This window comes from Pinus tabuliformis, chromosome 5_2, assembly GCF_031772625.1.
Source record: "Pinus tabuliformis cultivar Carrire ecotype Pingquan chromosome 5_2, CPIR1, whole genome shotgun sequence".
In the NCBI taxonomy this organism is placed as follows: Eukaryota; Viridiplantae; Streptophyta; class Pinopsida; order Pinales; family Pinaceae; genus Pinus; species Pinus tabuliformis.
In genome coordinates, this window is record NC_142306.1 from 1,013,443,121 (window position 1) to 1,013,457,098 (window position 13,978).

Consider the following 13,978-nt stretch of genomic DNA (forward strand, 5'->3'; position numbering starts at 1 on the left):
TTGATACTCTACCTGAATATCTAGGCACCAGAGTTCTTTTGTTTCTTCTTGAGGAAAAGGAAATTCAAGCAAGGATTCTTCAATTTCATTAGTCATTACATCCTAATCATAGATGTCAATTCTCATGAGCTGAAACAGATCATCTAATTTTCCACAAAATCTTTCTATCATCACTATAAAAGGATAATTTTGTTTAAAATTTGTACAAAATGTTGAATAGAAATCCGTCAGAGAAAAAATAATTGCAGCTGGAAAACCTTCATACCATGATCTGTCTTTATCCTCTAAGGTTTCCATTAACATTTTCATCAATGAATCCTCATGAAAATTAACTTCAAATATGCATACATGCATGTGGAATTTAATTAAATGCATAGCATCATCTTCTCCCTTTCCATCTTTGAATATTAGTAGATAGACCTTGACTAATTAATAGGAGGCATAAGATTCAGAAAACCACGAATATAATATCTATCCATAGGAGCATACATGGCATTCATTCTTGCAGAATCCATTTTGAAAACAATCACCGGTAAATCTGAAAACTATTGATATTTAACCAATGAAGTCATTTTGAACGTTTCATCTTCTGGATTCTTTGAATTTCAAAGTCACCAATGAATGGTTCAACCTTTCTCTGTCTGTTTGTTGTTCACCATCAATAACCAGATTTGCAACTTTGATAATCTTTTCGAGGGATAATCAAAACTTTCGTTTGGTCCCCGGTAACGGTGCCATTATGTTAGCTCCCTATAATTTAACCTCTAGGATGAGAGAGGTTTACAGCGGTAACCACAAACCACTTTGGGTTGGAAATTGGTCCTTTCCAACTGGACGAGGCTCCCTCACTATTAAACTGTGATGATAAACACACTAAAGCTCACAGAGACCAGATCTGGAAAAGATGATATAAAACTTAATGAAATGGTTGAGAGTTTCAGGAAAAGACTATTGAGGTATGAAGCTAGTAACATAATCTTAATATCAGGGCATGCATGAGTCTTTAGAAAAATAGAGGCAAGGTAGGCATATGTTCCAAGCTGACAGGAGTTTAAGTATAGTGAGGAATGGAAAGAGACATAATTATATCTTATCACAAGTAGCAGAGCATATTATAATGAAATCTACAACATAAACTAATGACAAAATACTAGAAGAACCATGACAGAGCAATGAAGAATTCCATCATGCATGATTCCACAATTACCCTGAGCATCTCAAAATGAATTCAAGATAAAAGCTTCAGAAATGGATATTTAGATAACACAAAGGAAAACAAACTTGAAAGAAATATACCACAAGAATCTCTGAGATCAAAGACACCAACTTGCACAACACATATGCACAGTCCTCTTTTCCCAAAATCGAACCCATTCTTCATATTTATTTTAGATTAAATACAAGTTTTAGAATATGATCATCATGACTAGATACAACACATCCTTATCCATCAAGCTTAGAAACATCTTTACCTTTTTGGGATAAAGACTAAAAACAAAACTTATACATCAAACTAACAAGCTGAACTTGAAACCATAAACTTATCTATATCTTTGAATTTGCTCATCCAGTCCTATCTAACTTATCCATAATTATCATCATCTCATTTTTAGACTAATTACAAAATAGAAAAAGCACAAATATGTATGACAACAACTGAAATGATGGTGTAGCCAATCTAGCTAGGCATGCTCACGTGTACTCCATCTGGTAGTAGGCTGATGAGGATGTTGATTCTGAAGGTATGTGCTAGGGAAAGTTGTATCAAATTTATTCTTAAATTATGGCTTAAAAAACCCTTTGAAAAATGAAACATTTAAATCATCTCACTTGAACCATTTCTCTCCATCTGTAGGGATATGTGTGGCATCAACAATAAATCTCTCTGAAATAACCATCTCCAAGTCTCCTAGCTTTACTTTTCCCTCCTTGAGGTTCAAGGCAAACAAACTGGCCAACTGCACATGGTGAACTACTGCTTGGATTTTCTCACGGAAGGGGTTACTACTTGAGTTTTTAAATGCTACCCTAATTGTTGCATTAGAGTTGACAAGGGCTAGACATTTTGGCTCTACTCGTACAATTTCCCCTCCCTTTTTGCTTGCCGTGGGAGCCGTCTACCTATGTACATAGGGCAAGCTCTCTTGGACCATTGTGGCGAGCTACGCGGAATACAACAGCAATAGAAGACTTTGTTTTTTGGACAGCAATGACAATAGGGTGTGTTTCATAGACACGTTGCACAGTGAGGACAAGGGTGTACTAACACCTTCAAAGTGTTGAAGATAATGGAGAATATCCTAGAATAGGTAGAGTTGGTTCACATAGCCTTAGGATAGGAATTAGTTTCTATTTCTTAGGATGTTGTTCTAACTTCCCTAAAACCATATATTCTATTTAATGTGTAATGTTGATGAACAATGTAGAGCGTTCTGCAGAGCGAGACTCTCCTGGTTCAAACTCTCTTTCGTAGAGCTGACCAGTGGGTTTTATTTTCATTAATACAAACATTGCCATTTTTATCATGGTATTAGAGCGTTAGGGCTGAGGAACCTGTACGCTGGCTGGTGGGTGGTTCTTTGAATTGAAATCGTTGCAGGTTTTGAGTGGATAGCCTCTCAGAGTTTTTATTTTCCAATCGTCATAGTTTTTCAGTGTACGGTTGCGACATCTCAGAAAATTGGTGTATTTCTGCAACCGTCTCGAATATTGGGCATATATCTGCGACTAGTCTTAGAAAATTGGTGTATTTCTGTGACGGTCTCTGATATTGGGCATATATCTGCAACGATCATGTAAATCAAAGAAATTGAAAAGGGTGCCAAGAACAAGGCTGTAGCTATCAGAGACACTGAGTGGGGAAGCTAAGAACAAGGCTGTAACTAACAACAAGAGATTGTCTAGAGGCTGAGAAGAAATCCACGGTGATCTGCGCATGTGATGTGAGATCAAACAACAATGATCTATCTCTGTCATAGATCTGGGGTAAATTTAACATCTTTTACAAGTCAATTTTTTTTTCTAAATCGCCAAGATGAATAACAACATATTTGAAGCATGCATGAACAAGCATAACAAGCTCGATGGTTCCAATTATGCAAACTGGAAGTTTAAGATGCAGACTCTGCTAAAAGCGTAGAGTGCTTGGATGATTGTGAATGGAGATGAGCCAAGGCCAGCGGCTGGATCAGCATCGATCCCAGATTGGAAGAAACGAGAATGCAAAGCAAGGACAATGTTAAAGATGTCAGTGAAAGACAGCATTATACTGCACATCAGAGAAGGTAAGTCAACTAACGAGATCTGGGGAATTCTAAAGGAATTGTATGAGATAAAAAATTCAAATCATCTTTTGTTCCTCAAGAGTAAGATCCTATCCATGAAGATGGAGGAGAATGAAACGATTGCTTCATTCGTAGCAAGGATCAAGGATCTGAAAACCAAATTATCAGATATTGGTCATACAATGGACGATACAGATCTTGTGACCATTACAATGAATGGTGTTAGTCATGATTATCAGATGTTCATCATTGGGATTAATGCCAGAGAAAAGATCCCACATTTTGAAGAGCTGACAGGTATACTGATGCAGGGAGAAGAGAGGAGATCGACTCTGAAGCCCCAGAGTGTCGATCTTGCATTGGTGGCGAGAAAAAACTTCTACAAAGGGAAAGGAGGACCACAACAGCAAAACGGAGCAAGTTCACATAAACGGTCAAATTTGACCCAAGGTATGCACCCGAATAAAAACTACTCTGAAACTAAATGTTTTTGTTGCGGAAAATTGGGTCATATTGCTAGGGAGTGTAGGAAAAAGAAGTATCATGAAGAACAACAAAAGCCAAAGAGACATGCAGGTCATCTCGCGAATGGTGATCAAGTGTAGAATTTGAGATTGTTCATGGCAGATCATGATGAAAATGTTGATGCAGACATTTGGTATGTAGACTTGGAAGCGTCAACACACATGACAGGGAACAAGCACTGGTTGGAGGATTTTAAAGAGATCAACGAAGGCGCACAAATTTACCTAGGTGATGATAGAAGTCATCAAATCAAAGGATGTGGGAAAGTTTCTGTTATTCTACCTTATGGTAATATCAAACAAATTTATAATGTAATGTATGTGCCTGGCATAACAAAGAACTTGATTTTTATATCTATGATTACAGATCAAGATTTAAAAGTTGAATTTTTAAAATCTAACTGTTACATTAAGGATCTGCTAGATGGAATGAAGACAATTGCTACAGGAATCCGAACAGGAGGACTGTACAAGTTGGATGTGAGACCTGCACCAGTTCAAGCATTGACAGCAGCGAGCCTAACTACATAGGAGCTTTGGCACCAGAGATTCGGCCACATCAATTACAATGATTTTTTGTTACTACAGAGGAAAGAAATGGTAAGAGATCTTCCTATGCTAAAGTAAGTACATAATGATTTTGATGCCTGTACTTTAGGAAAAATTCATAGAGAAGAATTCCATGTTAGAGTAGAAAAGAAATAGAGGGATATACTAGAGTTAGTGCACAGAGACCTTTGTGGTCCCATGCAAACAAAATCATTAGGAGGTGCAGTGTATTTCCCACTGTTTATTGATGACTGTACGAAGTTTTCTTGGGTGTATTTCTTAAGTAAGAAGAGTCATACATTCGAATACTTTAAGCAGTTTAAAAATATGATTGAAAGACAAACAGGGAAACAGACAAAAATTCTTCATTCTGATCAAGGGGGAGAATATAGGAAAGATGAGCTAATCAGATATTGTAAAGATCATGGAATTTTGTAGTAGTTTACAATACCCCATACTCCACAACAGAATGGAGTAACAGAAAGGAAGAACAAAACTGTGGTGGAATGTGCGAGAAGTATGCTGAAAGGCAAGAATCTTTCAAATGGTTTTTGGGTTGAAGTAGTGAGTACTGCGGTTTATTTAAAAAATAGGAGTCCTACAAGAAGTCTTGAGTTTAAAACTCATTTTGAAGCTTTGTATGGATATAAGCTTGCAGTAAAACACTTAAGAATATTTGGATGTAAAGCATTTTCCCACATACCCAAGGAAGATAGAAAGAAATTAGACTCAAAAGCCATCATATGCACTTTTATAGGGTATTGTTCGTCATATAAAACATACATATTATTTAATGTCTCTACTCACAAGATCTTTGTTAGTAGAGATGTTAAATTCCATGAGCAGGATAGTGAAGAAACTGATGAGCACTATGATGGATGGGACATTCCGTACTTCGAAGAAGAGGATGTAGAGAACAATCAGGATCAGCAGCAAACAAAGGCAGAGGATGAACAATAGCAGCAACAACAACATCAGCAACAGCAGCAGCAACAACAACAACAGCAGCAGCAACATGAAGAAATAAGGTTTGGAACCACCACTCCACCACTCAGGAGATTAGGCAGGAAAGCTCAAATGCCTACAAGATATAGGGAAAATGCTTTTATAACTAGTATGATAAATGTGGTTGAACCGTCTAGTTATAAAGAAGCAAATGAAGTAATGAATGGAAAATAGCCATGGAACAAGAATATGATTCAATAATCAGAAACAACGCTTGGGAATTGGTAGAACTCCCTAAAGGAAAACAAGTTATAGGTTGCAAATGGTTATATAAACTGAAAATCAATGCAGATGGAACTATAGAAAAACTGAAAGCTAGGTTGGTTGCAAAGGGGTATACACAAAAACAAGGGATAGATTATGAAGAAACCTTCGCCCCTGTAGCTAAATTGAACACCATCAGAATGTCAATTGCTTTAGCTACTAAGAAACATTGGATGATGCACCAACTAGATGTAAAGTCTGCATTTCTAAATGGGACACTAAAAGAAGAGGTTTATTTAGAGCAACCGGAAGGGTTTGTCCAGAAGGGAAAAGAACATTTAGTCTATAGGTTGAAGAAAGCACTCTATGGACTAAAACAAACTCCCAGGTCATGGTATGAGAAAATTGATTCATTTTTTTTACAAGCTCGCTATCATAGAAGTAAGAATTACCCTAATATTTACACCATGAAAGATGAACAAGGGTGCGTAGTGTTGATTTCATTATATGTAGATGATTTGATAATTATAAGTGATGTTATATATATCTAATTGATGAAATCAAACAGCAGATGTCACAAATGTTTGAGATGACGCATCAAATCTAGAGAGATTCAGGTCAAACATTTATGTCTCAAACAAAGTATGTCAAAGGTATGTTAAAGAAGTTTAGAATGGATCAGTGCAAGTCTGCACCGGTACCATTGCAGTAGAACATCAAATTGCAGTGTGAGGATGGCTCAAAAGCGACAGATGCAACACTTTACAGATCGCTGGTTGGGAGTTTAATCTACCTAACCACCACTAGACCTAATTTGGCTTATGCAGTCAGCGTGTTAAGCCAATTTATGTCTAAGCCACTTGAAAGCCACTAGAATGCAGCGAAGAATGTTTTGAGGTATCTACAAGGTACTATAGATTATGGAATTATTTACACTGACTCTTCTGATGTTAGATTGGCAGGATTTGCAGATTTAGATTAGGAATGTAGACGATCGCAGATCTATAACAGGTTATGCATTCAGTCATCCGGGGTGATCACTTGGAGCAGCAAGAAGCAGAACACAGTCTCCTTGTCCTCAGCAGAAGCAGAGTATCAAGCCATGTGTGCAGCAACATGTGAGGCAGGTTGGTTGTGGAGACTTCTCCAGGATGTTGGGGAAGAACAGATAGTTGCAAAAACAATCAGATGTGACAATCAAAGTTCAATCAAGCTGGCCAACAATCCGGTGTTTCACAAAAACACGAAACATATTGATACTCAATTCCATTTTGTAAGGGAGAAAGTGCAATCTAAAGAAATTCATCTAGAATATTGTAATACATGTGATAATGTTGCAGACATTTTCACTAAGCCCCTTGGAAAAGTAAAATTTCAAATGTTTAGGGAGATGTTAGGCATATATGTGAACCCATTCTCCATTAAGGGGGAGTGTTGAAGATAATGGAGAATATCCTAGAATAGGTAGAGTTGGTTCACGTAGCCTCAGGATAGGAATTAGTTTCTATTTCTTAGGATGTTGTTCTAACTTCCCTAAAACCATGTATTATATTTAATGTGTAATGTTGATGAACAATGTAAAGTGTTTTGCAGAGCCAAACTCTCTTTCGTAGAGCTGATCAGTGAGTTTTATTTTCATTAATACAAACATTGCCATTTTGCTTGTCGTGGGAGCCATCCACCTATGTACACAGGGCAAGCTCTCTTGGACCATCGTGGAGAGCTACGCGGAATACAACAACAATAGAAGACTTTGTTTTTTGGACAACAATGAAAATAGGGTGTGTTCCACAGACACGCTACACAGTGAGGACAAGGGTGTACTGACACCTTCAAAGACTGTTGGAAAATTACACAACCCTACAAACCTTTACCAAGATCAGCTCATCATATGACATCCATCACCATAGATACTACGATTCCACTAAGTGCATGGTTGATAATCATGCATATAGTGATGGCTGAATAACCGTGGAAAAATCCCTTGTTCATAATTTCATGATAATCTTGTGTGAGAATAGCCCCAACATTGAAAATCATGCCAAAGATATACAACCAGAAATTTTGCACATTGATGTTTCTCAAAGGTCACTTTTTAATGATCATCTCAGTGTAAACTCCAGCAAATCCACTGAGTAGTGCCATGATAATAGCCATGAACCAACCCTGTATGAGAGTCTGCCAAACATGATCAGATGATGAATTCAATTGTGTAGTTGTGCATCCAACAAAAGAGAGAATATAAGTTGACCATTGATTCTCCGTTAATTTTCTGTTTAATATAATTCGATACAGTACACCTGTACTGATAATGTTAAATTTCTTCAAGATCTGGTAGCTCGGCGCATCAACATAGATTTTTAACAAGATATAATGTCGTTGGAATGGGATAGACCTTGACCTCATCCCTTGTGGTACTCAATCAGTCAAACATGCCTTTCAATATTACTTGTTATCCTCTGTGATGCATTATCTTTCCCATGTTCGAAGCAAAGCAATGAACGATAATGCACACTTTAGAGTCCACCAAATTTTTTGTTGAAGTGACATTGTATTCATACTTTCCAACTCGTTTTGACCATGCACTTAGTATTCCTTATGAATTTGTAAGCATTGTTAATGCAATTGTCACAAGCAACCTACGCTTCCACTCTGATCCTTTCTGAATGACGGTTTTTGGATTATTCATGACACGTTCGAAGCCAGATCTAGGGCGTGGATCTTCAATATCTGTTGCACCCTCATCCTTACTCTCTAGAAATTGAAAACCAAGTCGTTTCAAAGCTGTATAGCTTTAGAAGGATGTTGCACAGCAACTATGTAGCGATGTGTGCAGCAATGACTGCGTAGCACCAGTCCACAACAAATGACTTTGTGATGGCTATAACTCTATCCTCGATCATTGGCTTAGTTGCAAATCAATCCTTATTCTTCAACCATGATAATTAACTAGCTTGAACTCAGCAATGCAGACACTGTGCAAGAGATATGACGATCATTTTGTTTGATTTGAATTGGCACCTATTTTGTCATGTAGCATGATGTGATAAGGGTGATATGATGATTTGTGCATGGGAATAATTAGAACGCTTGGGTAGATACATTGCTTAGATAGTGGGGGGAATATATGGGTTATGTCATGTATAATATGTAATCATGGTCTTTTGAGGGAATAGGTTTAGGATGGGATGGGGAAAATAAAAGTCATATGACTAATGAATAGGGGATAGGGAAAGGGATTTATGAATGAACAATGGGAGATTGGGAGATATAGGTTATGGAATTAGGGAAACAAGGGTAGATTAGAAAGGGGAAAAGAAATAGGATATTATGAAAAGACCATTTTGCTTGAGCAGCAGAACTTCGACCGTAATGAACTCAAGAGAATTTTCTGAAAGACACATATCGGACACATACCCCATGACTTGACTGTTCAAAAATTTGTAATCATGACTCCCAATGACCCGATATTGTTTCATGTTTTAACTAGACCACTTGATGACTAAACTCATGGCGATGTTGGACAGTGAATTTCGAACTTATGACAATGACAATGATTGTAAGTTTCAAAGTAGAAATTAAAGAACTTGAAAGATATTCGACAAATGAAAACAATTGACCCTAACATATCCCAAATTGGGTGAACCGCGTATATTGGTGTTTGCTTTGTATTGTTTTATTTTAATTTTTACTTCCACATTCATTTTTATTTTATTGTTGTGTGATTTTATTCCTAACACATGCAACACTTAATACCAAAGCAATCATTCTTTGTGTGCTCAAGGACAATCTAGTTTTGGCTTAAAATAAAATGAAGTAATGAGCTTATCAACATATTTATAAACATTAATTATTTTAAATAATGGGATAATGTTTTATTTCATCTCCAAACCTATAAGTAGGCCTTTCTCAAAGACAAAGGCTTTCTCAAACACAAGGCTCCCAAAAGCTAACACGAAAAATCTATAAACCCTACTCGATACGCCAATGCGTTAAATTAGCTATTTTTTCCTTGGTTATTCCATCCAACTCCAAAATTCACATAGAATTCATGTGTCCATTTTGAAAAGGTCATGGGGCTAGATTTCCCAATCTATACCGACCTTTTAGAACGTGATGTAAAGAGTTCCACTTTGTTGCAATGGTGGTAACATTGACCACAAAAGATGCAAATTGCAACGTTGCACAACTTGGGAAGTCTTAATATAGTGGAAGGATATGTAGTCAAACAAAGCCACTTATGATCCAACATTCTCATCATAGCAATTTCCACACATCAAGCCTTTTGTATAATGTTGTTGTTGAAGAGAGAGGGCATGTTGGGGCCTTACATTGTTAGCCATCAATTAATGTATGTTTTGATCTTCTTTTAATAAAAGATATTAGGTAGCTAGTGGATAGTTATTCAATGTAAAATAATATTTTCTATTAAATAAAGCTTACTAAATAGTTGACACTCATTAGTGATGAAACCACAAATTGTCAAAATTTTACTTTAAAAAAAAACCATTTATAAAATTAGTAAACTACTATTTTATGAATTTTTATTATTATATTGTAACTAACCTCAAAAGATATTTCCCTCTTGAAATACCTAAACACCTATAAACATTTATCTTTATTTTTCAGATTATCCCTACAAAATGATATTTTACATCTTACATTTTTTAAATAATAATTCAATAATCATTCTTTTTTGTTATATATTCTATACATCCGCAAATTCAACATAGAACAAAGTCAAGAGTTGACTTTACTTACTGAATTTTCAATAAATATAAAGTTGCCAAACATCATTCAAACCCTAATGGTATAAAAAAGAAAGCTACTTAAAAGAAAGGTAAATGCTCTGTAAAAGTAAAAGGGTCGTAGACCTCGTGAAAAAGAATGATGTGGTTATGAAGTAAACACCATTCAAACCCTAATGGTATAAGAAAAAGGGTACCTAGAAGAAAGGTAAATGCTGGGTAAAAGTAAATGATGTGGTGATGAAGTTAACTTCTAAGTAGATCAGCACGTTGTAGTTTTAGCATGCTTATGAAGTGTTTTTTTTTTTTTTTTAACCTTTTCACGTTAGTATTAGATCGTGGGCTGTCAATCCTAGTTATTAAAACTTTAAAAAGCCTTGTAAATTTAAAGTGCAAGATCAGAAAATTTATTAACTTGTTTGAAAATGCACGAAATGATTGGAGATGACTTTCCATAACATGGAGTGTTTTGTCAATTTGGTTGTTGAAGAGTACATCTCTTACTAGGTGATTGAATCAGTCAAATATCGTACAGTTCGTGATTTCCAAGTTTTAATTAGTTTAATACTTGTAAGATTGATTTGGTCTGTTGTAGGTTAGAACAACCCAGTAAGAATAGTCATTCAAAGTTAATTTTCTAAATGCTGTAAAGTTGGTAAGTTCAGTTTTGCTTCAATTCAGTGCTGGTTGGTTTTGATTTTCTTTTAGATTGTACTTAACAGGGAGAAATATTAGAATTTCAATTAAAAATCAATCAGTGAAAATACTGTGAAGTTAGTAAGATCCAGTTTAGTTCAGTTTTGTTTTTTCAGAACATGGACTTCACCCTGGTGGTGTGTGCGATATCGTACTTTAATATAAATCAGATGAAAAGCTCAAAGTGGAGATTAAATACCGTTAAAATGCTTTAAGGTTTTGAAAGAATATGATTTACATGCTTGGCAGTTTTATCTAGGAAGAAAAAGCAACCAGTAAATAGTTGTTAGTTGTATTCCAAATCGTTTAGTGCACTTAAAGTTGAAGCACATAAATGTTGCATAGTTGAAAACACAGATACATATAGATATATCATTATTCACAGAATCTATTTAAAGAGAAATAACTTGCACCATCGTTTTACAGGCGTAGATAACAACATAGTCATGTTACATAGTTGAAAACACAGATACATATAGATATATCATTAAATAGAAATAACTTGGACCATCGTTTTACAGGGGTAGATAACAACATAATCATGGATACCATTAAATTGTATTCATCAGCATAATCATATTAATAAAATATAGTTCATAGATGAGTATCATTTTTTTTATTTTAAGAATTGTTTCATAAGGTTTTTTGTTTGATAATTTGTATGGTATATTTATAATTGCATTAGGTAAATGTATAAAGTAAACTAAAAATATACCATTATTTATGGCTATAAATTTAGATTAAAAGAAAAAATAATGTATGGTGCCTATCATGATAATGTCAGCCAATTTTTATATGAAGATGCCTATCTTCATAATGCCAATCTTTGTATGCATAGTCATTCAGCATAAAAAGAAAATTATTCTACCCATAAACAGGGAGTGTAAGAAGATACAATTAATATGAAAGCAAGTCCATCACCAATTCGAGCTTCGAAAATTTAAGTGTTTGCAATCAATTTGCAAATAGTCTCACCAATACATTCTACCCACATTCCAAAAAAATGCCTTTAACATAATTATTATTGCTAGCTTTGAGCATAATTATTATTGCTTCAAAGAGGAATTATCCTTTAGAATAGATCTACTCTCTATAAAGTAGAGAAAATATATGAATGGCGAATAAAACTAATTCTCACGATACTCCACTGCAAGTAGGAATTGTTATACCCGAGTTCTCAGCTAAATAGTGAAGAATTCGCACCTGTGTTTGCAGACAGGCGATATAATTACCCAACTGTTCAAATAGAACCTTTGTTTCCATACCATTTCCTCCGGGGGTTAGCTTCCTAAGGATTTTCATACGATATTTCAAGGCTCTCTTCTCTTCAATTTTCCTTTTTAGCTTCTGTTTGTGTAGAATCTTTCCAATGTAGCTTCTACCAAAAACTCTGGGCTTCCATCTTGTAGACTTATCCTTTTTTGGCTTACTCACCCGCCCTCGTTTCCTCAAAAGCTGTGTTGTATGCTGGACTGAGGGATCTGTACTCTTCTCCAATAAATTGCATTTAAGGGCACGGCTCCAAGCAAAATCCTCGGCCGACAGTGCAAGAGCCATGCCGACTTCAAACCTTGTAACATTTTCAGGTGTCGAATCAGATTGCCCTGCAGATTCTGCTTGAATTCTCTTCAGTGCAGGTAACAGATGAGAAACATATTGCTGAACGAATCTATGGACTGGACTGAATAATTTTGCCATGGGCAATTCATTAATAGAAGGAAGTTGATTTAATATTCCTTTTGAATCCATTAACTGATCCGTTGATTTAGGTAATTTTCTTTTTGTGGGCTTCACTGCAAAATAAAAAATATTTAATTTAGCTAAAATTTTAGATGCAGTAAACTGGGTAATGGAGAAAACAAATTGTTCACGAAATTATTCTGGCTAAAATCCTTTAAAAAAAATGAATTGATATTCTATATATTTTAGATTTATGTAACATATTTTAACAAAGAGAAGGAAGTATCTTAACCTTTTATAATATATTGAAATTTATACAGAGGGACAGACCAACACTCACAGCAATTTTTATACAGAATCTGATTAAACAAAGAAAAAGAAAAATCTCAACAGCACACTAACCTTGAAAACTGGAAATGGCATGGGGATTGCTCCCACTGTACAGACAATAGGGGCATGACCTTCAGCTAAGATGGCTAAATAATAAGGCAGCAATACTAGAGCTGGGGCGGTTGCTGGCAATACAGACGAGAGAGAGGTACTGGAATGGAGCCCAGCACATGGGCGCACATGGAATTAGTTCTGTGTTGGTCATCCAACTGGAAATGTCATATGGCCATGTGCAAACGGGACACCGTTTCAATGAAAACCCATTGGTCAAATTAAATGCATGCACATGAATGTCAAACTACGTACATCTATGCGGAAAATTCTCACTTGTCCGATTGTACAGCGGGGTTATTCGGCCACCCTTTCATCATCGCCTAATACGACAACCCCAGATTCTTAAAAAATGTCGAAAGCGAGTAAAAAATCATAGCGTAAAATGTTTTGTTTTTTTTGACCAATGGGGAGAAGTCAATTATAGCGTAAAATGATTTTTTTTTTCTTATTTTATATAAATTTGGCAAGAACGTGTTCTAAAAGTTTAGGTTACAAATAATAGGATATTGGAGTATAGCTTAAAATTGTTAATATTGGTTTAAAAAATCATTTTTCCAGAGGAAAGGAAATATGTTAATAGTAGAAGATTCCAATGTATTTGGTAGGAGATTTCTTATTTTATATAAATTTAACAAGAACTTGTTCTAAAAGTTTAGGTTACAAATAATAGGATATTGGAGTATAGCTTAAAATTGTTAATATTGGTTTAAAAAATCATTTTATGAGGAAAGGAAATTTGTTAATAGTAGAAGATTCCAATGTATTTGGGAGGAGAGAAAATGGTAAGAGGAAAGTTTTTTTTTTTATAAATTTAGTAGATAATTTTAACTGATATGTTTTTTTT

The 13,978-nt window shown here is 35.3% G+C and overlaps 1 protein-coding gene and 1 pseudogene across 1 annotated transcript; both read right to left on the reverse strand.

The window, feature by feature from the left end:
* Positions 1-7,453: 7,453 nt before the first annotated feature.
* LOC149162707 (CMP-sialic acid transporter 2 pseudogene) lies at positions 7,454-8,255 on the reverse strand (annotated as a pseudogene).
* A 3,658-nt stretch (positions 8,256-11,913) lies between these two features.
* On the reverse strand, positions 11,914-13,305 carry LOC149162708 (transcription factor bHLH146-like). The gene is made up of 2 exons (XM_089435773.1): positions 13,093-13,305; positions 11,914-12,803 (listed from the first exon to the last, which is right to left on the reverse strand). The coding sequence occupies exon 2, from the start codon at positions 12,757-12,759 to the stop codon at positions 12,145-12,147; it is 615 nt and encodes a 204-aa protein (XP_089291899.1). The 5' UTR covers positions 12,760-12,803; positions 13,093-13,305; the 3' UTR covers positions 11,914-12,144.
* Positions 13,306-13,978: the final 673 nt, after the last annotated feature.

What these genes read in the sequence shown, in the direction of transcription:
- LOC149162708 (XM_089435773.1), bottom strand. Translation starts at nt 12,759, where the DNA reads ATGGATTCAAAAGGAATATTAAATCAACTTCCTTCTATTAATGAATTG.